At 39.9% G+C, this 20,991-nt stretch overlaps 2 protein-coding genes across 2 annotated transcripts; one reads left to right on the top strand and one right to left on the bottom strand.

Annotated features, from left to right (window-relative positions):
• Positions 1-1,451: 1,451 nt before the first annotated feature.
• Positions 1,452-5,479, top strand: LOC306751901 (uncharacterized protein; the record flags this gene model as incomplete). Its single annotated transcript, XM_079235556.1, has 8 exons — positions 1,452-1,865; positions 2,054-2,126; positions 2,350-2,416; positions 2,953-3,100; positions 3,200-3,260; positions 3,364-3,494; positions 3,622-3,711; positions 4,400-5,479. 8 exons carry the CDS (start codon positions 1,452-1,454, stop codon positions 4,418-4,420), a joined length of 1,005 nt encoding a protein of 334 aa, XP_079091682.1. The 3' UTR covers positions 4,421-5,479.
• On the bottom strand, positions 5,477-20,426 carry znf644a (zinc finger protein 644a; the record flags this gene model as incomplete). The annotated part of the gene is given in 7 exon segments (XM_079235678.1): positions 5,477-5,714; positions 7,401-7,503; positions 10,274-10,399; positions 12,714-13,307; positions 13,935-16,536; positions 20,364-20,381; positions 20,385-20,426. Coding segments are annotated over 7 exon segments (3,666 nt in total). The 3' UTR covers positions 5,477-5,533.
• Positions 20,427-20,991: the final 565 nt, after the last annotated feature.

Here is a 20,991-nt window from a genome sequence, read left to right on the forward strand (position 1 = left end):
ATCTCTATGTGCAACAAACAGTGCTTTCTTTCTGTTGTTGAAAGATAAATGCAATGCATTCCCCCAAAATGAAGTGCGCTTTATAACTGTATTGGCATGCAACATTGCAAAAGCTGGCCACAATTAATGTAGATTTCACTTTGATGGGTTTCATAACTGTGGCAAGTCTGCTGATCGATTTTGATTCCATACAGAAATCCCTTGAAACCAATCTCTGCCTAAAACTGTAGGAAAAGACTATTTTACAAGTCATCATTTGAGATTATTGTGGAATTCTTGTCCCAGTAACTAATACAAAATGAACCAAACACCGCTTGCTTTAGTTAATTGTTAGTTAGTTGTAGGTATAGCTAACTGTAAATCTTTAGCTGTAGGATTTGACCAGTCTGTCACAATATGTTGTCTCCATTGATATTTAGCTTTTTTTTAATTAAACAGTGAAAAGTTCTGCTGTTCAATGGAAGTCTTCATTCAAACCAGTAGGAGAAGAAGACTTTCTGGACCAAAGCACTGACAGTTCACAAAGGTAACGTAAGCCAGTCAGTGATGTCTACAGTTTACTGACATGGGGCCTTTCTCATTTCTTGATTTTGTGCTGCCTCGTTCCTCAATCCTTTTGGCTTGTGACCTTGCAATCAATCTCAGTGCTACATCTTGAAGGATGTCCCAATTCCTAAAATACCTCTTGAGGGAGCGAGGAAGCATAAGCGAGGAAGCACTGTATCTTTTGTAGACGTGACACACAGCTGGAATGATCTCAAACCGTGACTCAAATTATTGTATCAATAACAACATTCTTGCATTCAGCACTAATTTGCTCTATTTCATATTGTCATATAGAGAGACAGGACTGTTTGTGTGTGTGTGTGTGTGTGTGTGTGTGTGTGTGTTTGTTTGTGTGTTTGTGTGTGTGTGTGTGTGTGTGTGTGTGTGTGTGTGTGTATATAATGTATATCACGCAATCATACGTCACTCTTAATTTCTACATTACTTTCCATACAAACATTTGCGCGTGTGTGTTAAGTAAATGTATGTCAAACATACGTTGTCACATCATGTAACATTTTGAATTAATAGTAAATGTAGAAGTTGTCATGAACACTGTTATGTTAACCTGTACAGACCATAGGATACAGCGAAAACAAAGAACAGCTGTGAGGGCCAGAGTCAGGTAAAAGTGCAAGAGGCAGGACAGATGCAGTGCCTCAGTGTGAGCTTAACAAGATGGACACAATTCACTAAATGTGCACAGCCTCTTATTAGTTTTATCTTATTCCAGGAAAAGTTTTTCCCTCCCCTTTTCACAACAGTTCATGTAGTTTGTCAGCACAGGGTTAGTGTGTGTAAGCATTAGGTGGTACTATGCCCCTTTTATAAATGATCTATGTAATGGTAAATTGCACAACACACACTATCATACTAATCCCTCATCTGTCTCCCTCAGGGTTGAAATGTATGATCCTTACGACCCTGCCTCTTCAGACTCTGAGCACGAGATGCTACATGCCAAAAACCACAACAACTCTCCACCTGATCAGGATTACAACCTGGAACACGAGTGTTCGTCTCCAAGTACAGGCCTCCGTAAAAAACGCCGCTGGGCGTCATGCTACTCTGAATCAGTGAGTGTACCCCTCGACATACATGACTTTAGCCCTGAAACCAGACCCACCCAGAGTAGAGGTCTCAGTCCAGGTTCACTTGATCGACCGGGTTATGACTCCATCAGCAGACCTCTGGACCACAGGGTCCGCAGCCCTGACAGGCTTATCCACACCGCCTGCACCCAACAGTTTCCTGTATCTAATGGAGGACAGAGGACCGACGGGGAGGAGAGGATAATAATCGCAGAATTCAACAGAGAGGTATCACCAATAAAACAAAAAATGTCAGGTTGTGATGTTTGTTTTTAATTACAATATTTATACAGTTTGCTTTCTGTGGTTATACTAAATGTTGAGCTGGAGACTAATACAGGATTCTGGGTTTGTTTGTTGTACTCTGTTATTCATTTACTGGGATAACAATCTGATACTCATTCTCTCCTTTGTAGATGAACACTGCTGTTAGATTATCCCCAACCAGGTCACAGCGGGACTATCAACAATTGAATTACTTGGAAACTGGTAAATTTGTGTTACGTCTCACCATTTTTAATTGAATTCAGTAGACGTTAATATAAATATTGAAGAAACATTGCATGGTTATTTTTCTTTATTTCAGCGTCTTGAGTCATTTTTGGAAACCCAAGAATAGTTTTTTGAATGAGAAAAGCAGTACTTCATTTATGTCATGTGTACATGTATTTCCTCTGAGCCTAATACTAATTGTGTGTATACTGTTCTACAGAATGGGACCAAGTCCCACCTCCCACAAAGATGTCAAGAAACAGGAGCATAAACATAATAATGGACAAGTAAGAACCAAACAGCTAAAATGTTGATCGTATTGCCCAGATTGAATAAATGCCACATGTCTTGTGCGAAGCCGCTTGGATAGCGTAGCACTGTAGTTGTAAATAAAATGTCAGTTACTGCATTTAAAAACACATTGTGGTCCAAGATAAAGACTGAGTGGGTGACTAGAGAGAGAGAGAGAGCACATGGTCAGCTTTGTGCAAACTAATACAATTCCACACCAATGTCTTTAAAACTTTTCTAGTTTTTACTGGAGTTGCAAAGCGTCAACTTACTACTGCTGCTACTTAGGAGTGAGTCAACTACAAAGAGTTTAACAGCACTGCTACGGGTGACTGTAGTATAGACATCACAACCTCATGGAAGTCCTGACGGCTTGTTTGACGGCACTGAGTACGGGCTGCGTGCATTTATCTGTGGATTGAGCATTTTGAGACTTCCACAGTATTTATATAGCACCTAGACCGGCTTTATAGTCCAGAAGACCATATGGGACCTTTTTAATGTTCTGCAACACTTAATGTTTTTCTTTAAGGAACCCCATCACATGTGACCTTTGTGATTTTGAGTTGGCCAATTGTCGGGAGCTGGAGGATCACTTGGAGAGCAAGAATCACTGGGACACCCTGGAGCACATCCAGCAGCAGAATAATTATGACGATATGGCTATAGCCTTCCTACAGGTAAGATAATACCAAGTATGCTTAAGCACAGTACGTTCTGGTGACGATTAATTTTGATTTCTGATGATGAATGGTTTAGTCTTTTATTTATGTCTATAGGAAGTCATGCTGTATAAAAGCCAGCAGTGCAGCCGAGCAATAGACGATGGTGCACTTCAAGGTAAATACATTTTAAAACTTGGAAAGATACACACTGTCTTGTTACAGTATTTTCTATTCGAGACAAGCAAAGCCTAAATACAGCTTGAACTTTATTTTGTCAGCTCTGCAGGAAAATGACCACATGACAAAGATTGAAATGTTCCACTGTGCAGCTTGCAGTGTCTTCGTATCCACAACTGCATCCTCAGTGCACATTCACATTACTTCTCGGGAACACCTCACCAACATAAAGGTAACACTGCTGTAAAATAGCAGAACACATTATTCATTGTTTCTTTTTTGTCTTTTGTCATTTGTTTTTTCAATATTGGCCCTAGAAGGGATGAGTGGTGATTATGATGCTGATTGATTTCTTGAAGGAGTTTCAAGTGCAGCAGAGACGGTCTTGCCTTGACAAAGCAGAAACCATGATGAAGGAGCTGAAACCTCAATTTGAACACTTTCTGAAGGTATTTTGTAAGAATGTGAACATTTCAAACGCATTACAATGAATGGCATCATGGAAAAATTAACAGAAAGAACAGAGCCGAGAAAAACATGGAAGAACTTTCAATATTTCCTTCATTTAAAAATTTGTACATGCAGTATACTTATTTAATTTAGTAGATCATTCTCTTTCTTAATATTTCATGTATTACTTGATTAATTTCCTTAAGTTAATAACCGTATTGTCACTTTCATCCCATTTGTATACATGGCACTTGAACTAGGGACGGCTCGGATACGATTTAGTTTTATTTTGAATTTCCTCCCCTAATGATGTGGTTAATGCATTAAATACAAGGGACAGCAAACCGATTTTCCAAATCGACTAAAAATAATAAAATAAGACGTCTTATATGGTTAACTTTTTAAGGTGGAGTCAGCGACTCTGGAAGAAGACCGGAACACCCAAACAAATACTAATAATTGATTTACCGACCCTCTCGCTTCCACGGCTTTTCTCTTTATACAGCACATCATATATTTATACATCTATCTATGTATCTATCTATCGATGGCCTGTCTGTTGTCCTGTGCACGAGCATGCAGGCCCCTGTGTCTTATTGGCTGGAATAGTGTTGTCCAAGCCACATTTTTGTTTCCCTTCTACAGATGTATGGCTGTGTGTGAACACCAGATGTTCTTTTCTTTCAGGGCGGCAGCCCATTTGAATGATGGAAATCATTGGAAGACTCCAAAATACTGTTGCACTGAGAGGCTGATTTAAACATCAACCACAGCCACACAAATGTTGCGGCGCCACTAATGTACAGTATATTGCTAAGCAAGCATATTGATTGTGTCATTCAGGATTTGTTCAAATAGAACAAAGTCATCTTGATTGTTCATACAATATGGATTACACATTGTTCTTATTATTGTTAGCTATAGTACTCTGAGCTCATCACCATTTGTCAGTGTCATTTTCTAAATTAAGATTAATTATTTTTTTACAGTTTGTGGAAAAAAAAAGAAAAAAAGTCAACTTGTTTTTATTTTATTTTATTTAGAACAACACATGTTTTAAGCATTGTATCTGTGATATAGTACATTTGAAATAAAATCATTTGAAAACAGTATATTTAAACATTAAATATAGGTGACATGTATGAAGGGCTTTGTCAGCACTGGCTGTGCTGAGTGTCTTTTTCTTAACCACCATCAGTTTTAATTTTGTATTAGAAACAATTCAGTTATTGAAATACTAGAACACACTTTCTATGCATAATAAGTTTGCAGACATTTTTCTTTTGTTCTTGTACAGTAGCTCTCTTTTCCACTCTTGATTCCAGTAACTGTTGTGAGCTTTCAAGTGCTGCCATTTTCAGTCGAATTTATCTCACCAACTCTGTGGCCTGAAAACAGAGGCTGTGGGCTTGGATTTAAACATGTTGCAATACAAAAGAAACATGATTCAAACGTATCTTTTAAATGTGACTATTGATACACGAGAGGTGCTACCAAATGTTGACAAAAACGGACTCAAACCATGAGCAATCTGAGGTAAAAGTTGTCTTCATTAGAAATGGATTCCACACTACATTACTGCATAAAACAAGAAAACAGTCCGACTATTTGGAATTGTATTTCCAAAAAAATGGACCATGTAAAAACAGAAGAAATTAATAATATCCTAAATTAACTTTTTCCATCTGTCCAAACATGCACAATATCTCCATCATTGAGCAGTATTGTACTTTTGGCCAGTATCATTGAAAAGAGAGTGAAAGAACATCCAAAGTACATACACATACAGGTCAGTGAACTCTAAAAAGGTCCCCATTGGCTTCATGAAGCAGCGTGTGTGGCCGTCAGAGAGCTGTCTTGGTCGGTCTTGAGGGGCAGCAAGGGGACCTCGACCATGCTCAGCCCAGTGTGAGGGACACTAGTGTTCATAATGTGTCTCTGTAAATGTTTAATCCAGTCCTCCTGGACCGACAAGGGACCCTGGAAGACGAGGTCACAGAACCTGGAAAGAGAAGATGAAATTGAAAATAATAGACCAACACGCAGTCGTGTTGGGATACGAGTACTGGTATGAGGGTGGTTGCACCACTTTGATCCACGAAAAGCTGTACAGACAGTCACGTCGCCCTCAGGATTAATTGCAATAACTTTGATGATCCCTTAATGCTTCATCTATTGCCACCATGAGATCAAAATGTTATTTTAATAATAATTTGGTTTATGATCAAATATCTGCAAAACTAATTTACATATTGTAATGATCCCATTGCTTCCATTTGTGCACATAAACAGGAGTAAAAAAAAAATTTCACTAAATACATTACTTTAGTTTTTAGGTTTAGCCCAGGGGTCAGAAACCTTTCGTATCCAAAGAGCCATTTTGACCTTTTTCCACCAAAACAAAATTGTCTGGAGCCGCAAAAAATATTTGATATCACAGCTTCTGAAGTTTTATATATAGTCATATTATATATACAAAAAACTATTTTGTTGCATTTATAAAATTATCCCATAACAAGAATAAAGACTTTTTTTACATTGTATTGCTATTTTACCTGTTTATAACTATCAAACAAAAAATAGTCATGTGTCGGCTACATTAAGGTTAATTAAAAACACAACTATACAGACCTTCAGTACTATCTATATTTGTGGCTCATGTGGTAGAGTGTTAGTCCTGTAACTGCAAGGTAGCAGGTTTGATACCTGTCCTCTTCAGTGAGTTTTACATTTTAAACGCATATCTTTTGCTTCATTTACACTGAGCGTCCTCCTCACTAGAGCACCGCAAACGGAGGACGGATCCGTTTTTACTAACGGACGCCTCAGTGTCTCATGAGCTGACACAGAACCAGCAGCAGTAGTGGAGTTTGGAGACGTGATCCACTTCCTGAAAGTATATCTACTTTACTCAGTTTAGTTTGCTGTAGCAGTTGAGGAATCGCTCTTCTGCACTCATCTGCGCGTGAGGGCGGGGCTCTGAATCACGAGTAGCAGCTGCAGGGGCGGAGGCTTGACAGCGACGTGACGCACATTTAGTGAAAGAAATATTTAAACATTTATTTTTATTTTCAGTGACACAATATCACCTAAAACTCCAAGATAAGAGGACTTCCCTTTTAAAAGTTTTCACTGGGCAAAAAATTAATAAAAAAAAGTTGTCTTTTTTTTTGTGTCAAAGCCTCAGGGAGCCGCAACAGACGGGCTAAAGAGGCCGCAGGTTGCCGACCCCTGGTTTAGATTAACGTTTTTTATACTTTAGACAAACTATAAAACATGATACTCTTTACTACAACTGTCATGTGCAGTGTTCATTTAGCTAAATGTTGTGTTTATTGTCAATTTACGATGCAAGTCTGTGCAACCAATCTTTTTACCGGGCCTCTGCCGTTTTGCTCCCTTTGTTTAGATTTAGTTGTACCAATATCGGTTCAGCTGTTATTTTATAATTCAAGATCATCACAATGATTGTTTGGGATGCATAATTTCACTCTCAGCATCACCATTTTTGGGGTACACCCATGACAATAGGGCTCTTAGTTGTCAAGGCAGTTTTTGTTTTATAAAACAAAAACTTTGCAGTGGTCCAAATGTGGTTACCCAGGTCGACTGGGCAACAGACTGCAGATGCACGATTATCCACCATTTAAAAAGACTGAGTATATTATAAACAAAATACAAGCATTACCTGCAGGTGAGCCTGTACATTTCCTCTGGAGATTGTGGTAAGGGCAATGTCTTCTTCTTTGAGCCAGGCCTCGAGCGCTGCCTCCTTGCTTTACAGTCGAATGCTGAAAGACAGAATAACTTCATTACTTTACAACCCTAACTTGAAGATCACGAAACAGCCTTGCTAATTTAACACTTTAAAAATGGACACAGTATATGATACACAGTATATGATAACCACTAAAAAGTTTGGATGTTCAGTGATTTTCCTAAAATTGTCCATTTTCTGTTCAATAAATCAATCAGTTCGGATATCTGGACCTTATCCGCCTTAATTTTATTCAAACTCATGTTTGCGCCTAGTGACAGTGAGGTGAAGGTTTGGCTCGGTCTCTCTTCTGTATGGGACCAATCCAGTATAGCTATGGCAGAAGGCCCAAGATGTACATGTGATGATCTGTGACCCAAGGAAAAGTAGGCCCTTCAAGCTTTCTGCAATGAGGAGGTCGCTCCTCCCACAGATGCACCCTCCAAGCCCCACAATTAAAATCTTTGCAATATTTTACTTGCTGACGGCCTTCTGGATCCTTACCGTGGGGAGGACACAAATAACCACTGGTACACTAATTATAACTATAATTTGGACATCACAACCTCTAGTGGTATCCGGCCCCACAGACAGCTTTGGCTATAGCTTTTTTGAGGTATCAGTCTGAGATGTGACATACCTACACAGTAGAGGTACATTTGACATTGACCAGGTTACTCTGGGGAGGTAGAATTGACCTCCGGCATGCCTGATCAGATCAACAGTTTTTGGGTCAGAAGATCGAGCAAAGGAAGTAAAGGCTGAAAAGTCTTAAGTTATGAAAAATGTCCAGAGTAACATTGACATTATTTCTGTAGAGACACACAGCTGTTTACCTTTTCCCAAAAATAATTATAATTGTTCAATGCTTTGAGCAGGACATAAAATAATAAAACATTGATGATAAATATCTGTGTTTCAAATCTGAGTCGGGCCATCCGGTCTCTGTACGCCTGCAGTAGGAGCTGTGTTTGTATCCTCGGTAATAAGTCAGACACGTTCCCGGTGGGTGTTGGCCTCCGCCAGGGCTGCCCTTTATCACCGGTCCTATTCGTGACCTTCATGGACAGGATATCTAGGCACAGTCGGGGGGCAAAGAACGCCAGGTTCGGGAGTCTCGGGATCGCCTCTCTACTGTTCGCAGATGATGTGGTTCTGTTTGCCTCCTCGGACCGTGACCTCCAGCATTCACTGGGGCGTTTTGTGGCTTAGTGTGAAGCGGCGGGGATGAGAGTCAGCACCTCCAAATCTGAGGCCATGGTGCTCTGAAGAGGGAGCTGAGCCGGAAGGTCTACCTTCCAACCCTCATCTATGGTCACGAACTCTGGGTTGTGACCGACAGAATAAGGTCTCGGATACAAGCGGCCGAAATGAGCTTCCTCCGTAGGGTGGCTGGGCTCCGCCTTAGAGATAGGGTAAGGAGCTTGAATATCAGGAGGGAACTTGGAGTTGAGCCATTACTCCTTCGTGTCAAAAGGAGTCAGCTGAGGTCATCTACTTCGGATGCCTCCTGGACCCCTCCCATTAAAGGTTTTCCAGGCACGTCTAACTGGTAGGAGACCCAGAGGAAGACCCAGGAAACGCTGGAGGGATTATATCTCCCAGCTGGCCTGGGAACACCTCAGGAGCCCCCAGAATGAGTTGGTAAGTATTCCGGGTAAGAGGGAAGCCTGCTGGGCCTGCTGCCACCGCGACCCGACCCCGGATTAAGCGGATGAAAGTGGATGGATTGATGGATGCTTCGTAACCTAAACTAGCAGTAGGATAAACGGACTCTTCATATGTGAATGTGCCTTTGCTACAATGAGCAAATACATACAGCTGTTGGACTGCTCTCATATATGTGTTGACACTGTATTCTAAGTTAACTTGGAATATGTGTTTATTTGTTCTTGGATCAATATTATGCCAAGTATTCCTGACACAAACATGGCTCTTTCAAAACAAAGCAAAATATATATCCTCATTTAAAAAGGTACCCTGTGGAGGTTTTGACCACTAGTAATGCTGTAGAGCGATGTTTTGTTTGTATCCTGAGCACATAAGTGAATTGGTACATATTCCTGCCAATGGTTTCATGCTCTTCCACTGCTTGACATTAAGTGGTGGATGAGGAAGAAGAAGACCAGATAGAACGTATCAATAGAAACAACGCCGGTTTTGACGTGTTAGAAAATACTAATGTATGAGTAAGGAAATCTATTAAATACGTATTGAGGCCTCAAGGATGCACAAGGCGTACTTTGATGAGAAACTGTTAATGTAAACATAACTGTGGTGGTTTACATAAAAATGAGACAGGTTATCCTTTAAGTTGATATAATGCATTCATTTCTGTGCCTAAAAGGTGGTCCATGGGTGTGTGAAATCGTGGGCCAGTTTCCCAGTCTCAGAATTTGAAGAACTCCGGTACATTCTGTCTGTTCTGAGTTCAAGTTCCTTAATATAAGTTTCAATTGGTGTGAGAACCGTCACTGGTTTTCCTACCTCCAAAATATTAACAATAGTGTTAACTGGAACACATAACCAACTCAGAGACACCGCTATCAAGAATGGATCATCATGGTCAAATATGGAGGGAACATTTACTTCTGCACAACAAGACTAAAGTTTTGCTTTGCTGAGCAATAGCCACACATCAACGCTGGCAAATACCGTTTTAGAAATAAATGTGATTTAACTCACTAGAACCAATTCATTAACCAAAACACCGCTTGTGGATAATCATACCGCAGATTGCTACTATGCTCTTGGAGTGAATGTTTCCATTGTCTTCGACTTAAACTGTTGCTGATGACACTTACTGTTTCCCTCAATTAAGGCATTCCTTTTCCGTTTTGTATATGCCCGGAGGTGATTAGACAAGCTAACTCCACTGTGGAAAGTTGCATTGCAGTGGAGGCACATCTTCCTGTTGAATTCTCCTTTCTCTGTAAAAAATACACAAAATACAAAGAAAAACAAATAAGTGAAATCATAAATATGGTCATGCTTATTTGTTCCCTTTGTTTTGCAAGTTTACAATTTATAAAAGTCCAACATTGTAAGATTACAAAATATATATAAAAACATTTCTTTGTTCCATATAACAAACTATGGATGCATCATTTCTGCTATTAAGGTTAGTAGTGCAACAGCTTTATCAGTTTAGGCCACACAATCAGAAGGTATTTTGACAATGTCATTCTATGCCTTTATGCTGATGACACCTTACTTTACCAACACATAAGATCTGATAATCAGTTCTAAGATATTTGCTCAAAACAGCTGCTGTAGATATTAATGTCTCAATATGAGTTTTAGAGTAAAAGTTTTGATTACCTTTCACGAGCCTTCAAAAGCTGCTAGTTTTAGTAGTAGATGGTTGGCTTTTTTATGTACCGGTGAGGTAATACACTTGTCTTAACTTTATTGTTTACTTTTTATAACCTATTTTATCTACAAACATGAAAACAGGTACAGACTGCCAATATTAGCTTGGGAGAGATTCAATTAAATCAGCTTACACTATGTTGACACATACAAAAAAAGAAAGTTTGAGTACACAACATTTAAAAAACACTGCATGTTAACTGCATTATAATTAAAATAAAAAATAAAAATAAAATAAAATAATAATTAAAAAAAATGTATAGTGTAAGTTTTCTTATTTCAAGTTAAATAATATTTTGTGGAGTAAGTTGCTATTAGATTTACTATTATCATATCTGATATATTTAACACAGCTTTCTGACAATACATAATATCAAGAAGATTTTCAGGATTCCTATAAACCAGGGGTGCCCAATACGTCGATCGCGATCTACCAGTCAATCGCGGAGGTAGTGCGGGTAGATCGCATGCCATTTAAAAAATAATAATAATTAAAAAAAATGTAAAAAACTTTAGCGACAAAACCCAGCTCCCAGTGTGCAAATTAATGTCAATCACTACGGACGCTGCGCCCGCAATGGTTGGCCGCTTGAATGGATGTATTGCCAAGTACAGGGAGATGTTTTCCCCGACTTCCTTAATTACCACTGCATAATACACCAACAAGCATTATGCGCTACAACGCTAAACATGAAAGAGATCACGGATGTGGCAACAAAGATCGTCTAATCGAGCGAGAGCTCTTCAAAGACGGATGTTCTGTGCGCATCTGGAGAAGGACTGCAGCCACTCTGACTTCCTGCTGCACACTGATGTGAGATGGCTTATAGAGCTCTGTCCGGAGATACAGGAGTTTCTCCATGTTGTTAAACATGCAGAATATAACCAACTAAGAGTATGTCAATATGCTCACGTTTCTGAATTACAATTTAAAACGTGTGTAAATTGTGTGTTCCCCTGAAGGAGGGAGCAGCAAGACGTGGGACTGTAATAAGTCATTTTGATTTACTTTTAAACCCTTGCGCTTTAATTATCGGGTAGGATGGACAATTTTTTTTAAACTTTTGGACTTTGAATGGCACTTGCAGCCCAGTTATTCTTTAGTTATTTTGCACTTTCAGAGGCTTGATTGCTATGTTGAGTTACCTTTAAAGCTTTATTTGTACTTTTTCTTTACTTTTAAAGCATATTTGCACTTTAATTTGTATTACTATTTAATTTATTTGTTATGATGATGTTCTGATGTTCAGATCTTGTTACTCAAATACATTTGAAGTTCAAATTCCAACATTTTGAGTTACTATTCTTAATTTGCTATGGGAAATAGTCATTAGATTAGTCGATTAATCGAAAAAATAGTCGATAGATTAGTCGTTTATGAAAATAATCGTTAGTTGCAGCCCTAGAGTCAGCCTTTTCCTACATGAAAAAGATTAAGTCCAAACACCGTTCCACCATGACTGATGACCATTTGGTCTGCCTGACGCTGACTACCAGCAGCTACTGTCCGGACTATGCAACCCTGCTGGTTCCATGCAGTGAAGTCATCAGAGTAAAATGTAATGACCAAAAATGTACAGAATTGTATTGTGTCATAAGGGTTCATGCAGTTATGCAAGGTACGCCAATATTGTAAATATAAAGTATACTCTGTATATTTATACATTAATAATGCTTTATATATATATATATATATATAAGCATTATTAATGTAGGTAGATCTTTTTGACTTGGTCATTTTAAAAGTAGCTTGTGAGCCAAAAAAGTGTGGGCACCCCTGCTATAAACTGTACGAAATTAATCAAAACACTTCGAAGTGGAGAGTTCCACTTCTCGTCTTACCTTCTGGTTAATACTGAGGAAGTTACTTACCGCAGACCGACTTTGGCAGTGAAGATGCAACTCTTGATCCTGAACTGTGCTCACAATTAGAAGAAACTGCAAACACGTTTCTTGACATGTGAGAAGACCCCTTTATTCTGCCATCTTCCTGACACTTCCTCTTCTTCAGAATTCCTATCAAGGCAGTTGTCCCAGAGAGTGAATTTTTAACATCCAACTTAGTATCTGGTCGCTTTTTTTCAGAATCCATTTCCACGAAAGAAAACGAGGGCATCAGTGGTCGGGCATCAGCACAAGCGTTTGGAAAATAATTACTTTTTGGGAATCCAATGGGTGGCGGCGTGAAACTATCATCATTGGACACCTTTGGTGAAGCACCATATTGGAAATGGTTCCGGCTCTTTCCCAGAATTTGAATTGCCCTCTGGAACTCTTTCTTGTCGCGCATCAACTCCCGGAGTAAAAATAATGGGGATTTATTTTTTGTTGCAAAACTTTTACCAAGCTTTTTGAGATGGCCTCGAATGTGGTTGGACTGTCCAGTCCTGTTATCAAATGAGTCCCCACATAACGGACAGGAGTGAATGCTCTTTACAGTCTCAGATTCTGACTCCACCTGTAACGCTGAAAAAACAGAAGAAAAAAAAACAGAAAACTTAAACAATACAAGTATATTCAGTACATATAACAGAAAACTACAGTTTAAGCCTTGGGTTCTATTTTCATTGCCTTGTTCATTGGTTTAAGTAGTAATGAGAACATAAAACTCACCAAAATACTTTTAGTACATGGATGGCTAAAAAGATGTTCAATGGGGCAACATACAATCATCTAGGTTGATAACAAGCCGAGTTTGTCCAGAATAGTTACAATTTAATTTGGAGGTAGAACCGAAAGTTAGAACACTAAGAATGTCCCTAATTTCATAGAAAAAAACTCTGTGTGCATGACTATGCTAAGTGCAATAGGTAATAGTTGACTTAAGATCTCAGTCTGTAAACTGACGGACAATAATCATCTTACTGTTAGCTCTCATCTTTTTATCTAAAGAACTGAATAATCTGGGGTTTGTTTACAACCTGTATGATTGTCTCACCCCTTGTTGCTTGTTGCCCTAGTGGACCTATTTTTTAGAGCTTAAAGTTTATTGTTCAATAATAACATATTGCTAGAGACACACAAATATAAGCAAAGTTGTAATAAAGCACAGATTCCCTTTCATAGAAGAACATGCAATAAGTACGTAATTACCTTTCTTCAATCTCCGGAACGCTGAAATCTTTCGCCGAATTTGTGGCCTTCTGTCTTGAGATGCCACCTGCTCAGGAGACACTACATGGCGTGCATTGTAGCTCAGTCCGACCCGATGAAGATGCCCTCGGACATGATTGGACAATCCAACACCGGATTCAAAGACTGCAGGACAGTATGGACAGTTTTTGCTGTCCGATTCCAACTCCAAATCAAAATCCTCTGTGAAGTCGTCACTCCGTGGTATTTGGTGGAGGTCATTTGTTTCTTGGAAGACTTCTGTTTCTATGCATTCTTCTTTGATTTCAGGGATGGTTTGATCTTGCTCTTCAGTCTTTATTTTCTCAAATAGCCTTTTAGACGCCTGCAGAGCACCCCTCATGGACATTCTTCTGCTATAGGTATAAATTATATTTTGTTTTTCTTTCTTGATACCATTGTCAAATGGGTCAGTGTCCGCATCTGTATCTGTATCAGAAAACTGGAAAATGTCTTTTTCTTTATAGTCTGACACTCCTCCTCCTCCTTCTCCTTCTCCTCCTTCTCCTTCTCCTCCTCCTCCTCCTCCTCCTCCTCCTCCTCCTCCTCCTCCTCCTCCTCCTCCTCCTCCTCCTCCGTCTCCTTCGTCTCCTTCTTCTTCTTCTTCTTCTTGGTTAATTTTCTTGGGACTTGGCAGAGGTTTAGGTAAGATGAAGCACGAGTCTTGTTCAGAGGTGTTGCGATATGGGATGGACATCTTCCTTTTAGAGGGTGACTTTCTGACTGTTGACTGATCTATTTCGGTGGCATTTAATGTCATCCTATGGCCATTTGGGGATGAAGCTGAATCTTCCACCTTGATAGTCCCTGTTCTTGGCAACTGATCAGAGCCATCACCGTCACCTTTGGAATCCTGAACAGATGATCTGAGATTATTGCTTTCATTCCTCTCTTCTGGAGTTTTCTTTCCGTGTCTTTGTCGGGACAAGAGAACATTTATGGATTTGTCCAGCTTTGACTCTGTTAGTTGAGGCTTGAGACCTCTCTTAATCTTGCTATTTTTGAACAAATCAGCAATGTCATTGGAGTCGGAAGGTGAACAAGCTCTTTTGGAGGGGATCTGATTTTTTATAGAGATTTTAGATGTAATCTCTGCATCTTCTACAGAAGTTTTAGTAGTAGGCATATGCTGCTCCTTTGATGGTTGTTCAATTTGATCAATGAGCTGGTCAACTTCGTTTTCCTCTAAAGTTTGTTGATGGCGGCGAAGAAGGTGATTCTTAAAAATACTTTTGCTAAAAGCTCTATAAGAACAAATGTTACAGGAAAAGATTTCAGAGTCATCATCATTCTGGATTTGCTTTCTAACAGTAATAACAGTATGCTGCATAATGTTATGTCTCCTAAGATCCGTCTCACTCAGTGTCCTGAAGCTACATTTGTCGCATCTAAACTTTCTCTTGTCCTTCTCATGTGTTTTCGCATGTTGAACAAATGTGTTGGGGCAGTTTGTAACAAATGCGCACTGAGGGCAGAATAGCTTCTTTTTGTCCTCTTTCTTCTTATCATTCACGCCTTTGATCTCCTCAGTAAGTCTTGCTGTTTTTTCTTTGTGGATAGACATGTGCTCAATAAGCAAAACACTTAGTCCGAAGGACTGTCCACATTCTCGGCATATAAAAGGCTTTGGCGAGATATTTGGAGAATCAACATGAGACTTCATATGACAATGCAGATGATGCTCTTTCTTGAAAATTAGCTTACATTTTGAGCAAGGATAACATGATGGCTTCTCCTCTGAATAAGAATTCATGGTGAGCCTCCCCTTCAATGGTGAAAGCCCATGACCTATACTGTTCTCATGTGAATTTCTTGCAGGTGCATTGTAAAGAATTTCCTTGATGGCCTTTACAGTTCCATTGGGATACGTGGGAACTTTCCCTGTTGGTGATGACTGTGACTGGGAGGACTTTCTTGACTTTCTGACTTTCCTGACAGGAATGGAGTCTTCTTGGTCTTCAGCATCAGACAATTCCTCAGATGACTTGTGGCTCAGATCAGGATAAAGGTCTTCTGAGGGATCCACCATGACAACCATGTCCATTTTCCGCTTTCTTCTCCTTTGGCTGTTGGCAGAAGGGAGTTCATCTTTAGGCTCCTCACCAGGTGAATCACCATGGTTCTCCCACAGAAACTGCATAAACTCTTTGTGAGGGTCCCAATGAAGGTCACTGGTGCTACTAAAATTATCTAATGAGTTCTCAGGTGAGTCCACATCAAAACCCCAAATTGCTGCAGTATCAATTTCCTGCACAGTTTTTAGTGGGGTGATGCACTTTGCCTCCTCTTTCTCTGCAGAGATGTTGAGTTCATGAGCTTGTGTAGCCTGATGCGATGAAGGTCCATTTCCCAGGCCAACTGGAGACAAAATATCTGTGTTTGACAGAACATCTAGAACACTGCTTTGTTTCAGAGAAGGTTTGCCGAAAGAATCGGTAAAACAGGATGAATCTTGTGCCATTCTCACTGGCTCTTGCAGGAGTGTGAGGGCATTGATCTCAGGATCTGCATCTTTGTCATCTTCATCAACACCTGTCAGACATGACATTTCAGCTGCCATGACCTGAAAAAGAAAAGTAAATCATTCTTAGATAACCCTCAACCAAAAGTGTTTAACTACAAAACTAACAGTTATCACTGTAGCATCCCAAGAGTTGTATGTAAACCTTTATCACTTTAGGCATAACTGATCTGGGTTGGGTTGATGGTTTTCAGTGTTCTAAACATTTAAAAAATAATCAACTTACTGCCTTTGTAATATTCTTGTGCCGACGGAATTTTGTACTAATAGCTTCAGGATTGTACAACTTTGAGAATTTGTCATGGAGGGAACTTTTTTTCCTCCCCATAACAATTGTGAGATAAACAGTTGATAAACAACGTTTGTGTTACAAAGTAATCTACCAGGAATGTGTAGTTGCATATATTTTATTGGTTAACACATCGCCTTGTTGCATGACCCTGCATTGTTTTGCTGAAGACTTCTATGTCCACGGACTGGCTCTATTCAAATGAATGAGTTCGCACTCAAGTCGATCTCAACCGAGCCTTTTAAGAAATATATATTATAATCTAATAGGTAGATTGCTGTGGTTTTTTCTTTGTTCATTCAGCCTCCTAAATGGGTAAACCCCATTTTAATTTTAAAAATCTCCATGGTAGTTTGTACGGAGGGGAGTGCCAAAGGGAAACTTTAGTGTGAAAGGAAACTTTAGCACTATCCTCAGGACAGACTTAAAATGATTGACCATACTTCTGTTTTTATGATTGCCTGGTAGATGTTCCACTGGTCCCGCCATAGATGCCTACTACGCAAGAATGGATTCATATTCCAGCTCACCATTGAAAACACATTGATTGCATTTCCAATTAATTTTGTTTATCATTTACAAACATAGCAAGATGAAGATTCAGTCCTGTCTCCTAAAAATTACATTCCCAAACTGCACACAGGGCTCTCAAACAGGTATGTTTGTTGGCTTAACATAACCAAGTAATCATTTTGTTGCCTCAACATAACCAAGTAATAGTTGTGTTGCCTCAACATAACCAAGTAATTGTTTTTCCTAAATCTAACCAAGTACGTTTCATCTAAATTTGATCAAAATTGACGTAAGGAAACAGTTTGTTCCTCCGTTGCGGTGTGCCACGACCGGCTCTAGGTCGGCTTGGGGCGAAGGTGGCCCGCCGGCTCTGGCCGCGTGCTTCAGAGTGCACGTGCCGGGACCTCGCTGCTTCCAGGGGCCGTGGACTAGGTGCTTGCTGTGCCTTCTCTCCCCGTCGGCGAGGGACGGGGCACCCTGCTCCCGGGGCGACTGTTGACCAGGGCGGACTGTCCTCAACAGGGTTATTTTTGTATTGCTTTGTTGTTCCGTTCATTTCTGGTGGTCGTTTTGAGAGTTTGTCAGGTACCGCTAATCTCAACAGCGGTTTATAAACCGCCGCTGCTTGTTTACGATTAAATACGACTTTTTTGTTAAATTTAGTAGATGCGGTTTATAAACAGGTGTGCTTTGTAATCCGAATTTTACGGTAGAGCTGAAACAATTAGTAGATCTGTGTTGATTTACGTAAAAAAACTAAATATTCACAGAAGACAGTTACAGACGTTTCTTTTCCAATGTAAGTCTATGGGGAAAAGTCATTTTGGGGGACACAGTTGTTCTGCTGTTGAGCCACAGCGACAACCGTGTGAAACGGCACTGTTGTGTTAAACATCGTGCCTTTTTGCTCCCATGATGCCAGGTTGCATCACACACTGGGGTGGTATTGTGCCCCAGTTGTTTGGTTCAATGGGAGAAAGCAAACCCGGATTAACAGCAGACGTTCTTTACTGCTAGCTCCGTCAGCACGGCTGCTGTTGTTTACCGTGTTTGTGCAGTTAGCACTGTTAGCTTCTAGCGTTTGCTCAGCTGCCACCATGTTGAGAGCCATGTGGAGGGAATCCCTCAGTCATAATAGTACGTTCACACCAAAACCATTACGAATTTTTCGCGAGAGTAGATTACATGCAAAGTCAAACATTTGCCTCGGCCGTTCTGCCATTGGCTACTGTTCAGCCTGAAGTAGTCGGTGAAATCCACCGAGATGTGAGCGGCTACGGATAATATTATGAACCCAGACACGAGGGCGTTTGATGTTCCGACATTTGTGGAAGTATAAAGCAGAAATAGTGGTTATTTTCATGGTGGATGAAGGAAATGATAACTGTTTTTACGGAGATAAGCCACCAAGATAAACCACGCCCCCTTTCAGGGCGAATGAAGCGAGTAAACCACAAATAGTCGAGCGAGTAAACTTATGCGAGTAAAGCGTTCGAGATGAACTGTGCCTCGGCTAAAATGTAGATGAGAGCAGGCGGCAGCAGCAGGGGGCGTTCAAAAAAACTGCGGTCAAGTCGGACAGTTTTCAGCTGCCTTCAAAGAATACACAGGAAGTCACATAAAAAATGACTTCCTGTTAGTTACGATCTGTCGGCTACTTGTAGTTTACAGACCACGTTCGGATTTATTCACATGTGTTTATAAATATATATTTATGTATAAATGTGTGTTTAGCTGCATCCTTTGTTCTTTTTATGTCAGAAAATAAGGATTTCCTACAACACGTGGTGTTTGCTGTCAAATATAAGAGCCAATCAGCTCTCTGATGTGGCGAGAGCCAGGCGTTTCCCATCATGCACTGGGCCACGCAGTCGGTGGAGAGCTACTGCGGTGCCTGGCTCTAAAATCTGTGGCCGCCTAGCTCTCGTGAGATTATCGTAGACTAAGTGTGCATGACGTCAGAGCAAGTAGGGATCAAGTCGGACACTGGCTCATACATATCCTAATATGGAATTTAGAACATTCAAGGAAATTATAAAGGGGTATTTTTCACTGTTTTCTGACATTTTAATCATCTAAACGATAAAGCTAACAATTGGCAGAATAATCAATAAAGAAAGTAACGATTAGTTCAAGCCCTAAATGCAAATGTCAATCAGTAATGGTTGAGATGCTTTAACCATCTGATTACGATTATAATTAAAAATGTTAGCATGCTTAGCATATGTCACAGGCATTACAGTACTATCTGGGCTTTTATAAGCCATATTGAATGTTACCGAGCTACAGTTCCCAATAGGTAGTTCTTACTTAATAATAGAATGTGCTTCTTTTTTTAAATGTAAAACTAAATTGTTGAGTTACTCTCAATGTGACCAGAGTTATTTTTCAGACTCAATCAGCATTCATTGAATACAAAATAAATATGGCTAAATACAATATGGCTAAATACAATATGTGGCCATTTACAACACAAGGTCGCAAGAGTGAGAGGTCTTGGATTTGAAGGGCAATAAAAGTGTCATAGCAAGTGAATGCTCCTGTGACAGACAGACAGACAGAGAGAGAGAGAGAGAGAGAGAGAGAGAGAGAGAGAGATAGAGAGAGAGCGGTCTTTCTAACATTTACACAGCAGCACCAAAACTGAAAGAGATGGACCTCGTCAATGGCTTTTGATGAGCGGTTGTGGATTTTGTACAGAGTTAAAACTTTCAACACAGTAGTTCAGTTATACCAACCCACAGTTGTTGGGCTGTGTATCAAAACGTGCCTACATACAGAGCATATTCGATCCTTTATACTACGTCCCGTAAGGGTATCATTGCATATCTTCGGCGTTTATGTCACGCTGTTTGTTGGATGCTGCTTGCTGGAGCTGCAGACCATTCCATAAGACTGTTCCATAGCAAAACCTATTCCTGAGGCTAAACTACAGCTAATGACAATCGTCCTTCGCTACTCACGAAACAGACATCTATAAAATGATGAAAAACAAACAAACGTTACCTCCAAGCGGTGCGGATGGAGACAGGGCACGATTTAAACGCTGCATTGAATAATTTCTTACTTTCGTCTTCCATCTATTTCACAGTCGCCATTTTCCGTGGTGGTCTGGTGTGGGACAGAGCATTTTTTTTGGAAGGGTAACCGTAAATACAACTGGCTCTACCGTACCAAAACAAAGACCTCCCCTAATAAATGCATTTGATTGTGAAATGTTCTTATAAAACAGATTCAGTTAAAAGGTTACGCAAGTTATTGACTCGTATAATATCGTCACGTAATCTTACGAGTCGGCGCCATGTCCCCCCGAAAGATTTTAAATGGTTCATTCCAGATAGGAGGCATAAAAAAATTGAGTTAATGACCATCTCCTTTGAGTAGCAGATTTTTTTTAGGTTGATGGCGGTTAATCGCTGTTATAATTGATGAAATGAATTGAAACTTCAGTTACTATTTGTTAAAAAAAAGAAAAGAAAAGATGTAGTTTTGCCGTGTAAACCTGTCAGTGACGCACAGACCAGAATTGTATGCCAACCCAGGAGAGATGTTGCCACTATGCCCCCATGATTGTTGTCTTCTCACAGGTCTTTGTTGTTTTCGTAGCCGGTTCAGTCACTCACACCCTCGTGTGTTTCAAACAGGAAACACACTCAACGAATAATACAAATTATTCACAGTAAACATCTGTTATA

This window comes from Taurulus bubalis (genome assembly GCF_910589615.1).
Source record: "Taurulus bubalis genome assembly, chromosome: 1".
NCBI lineage: Eukaryota > Metazoa > Chordata > Actinopteri > Perciformes > Cottidae > Taurulus > Taurulus bubalis.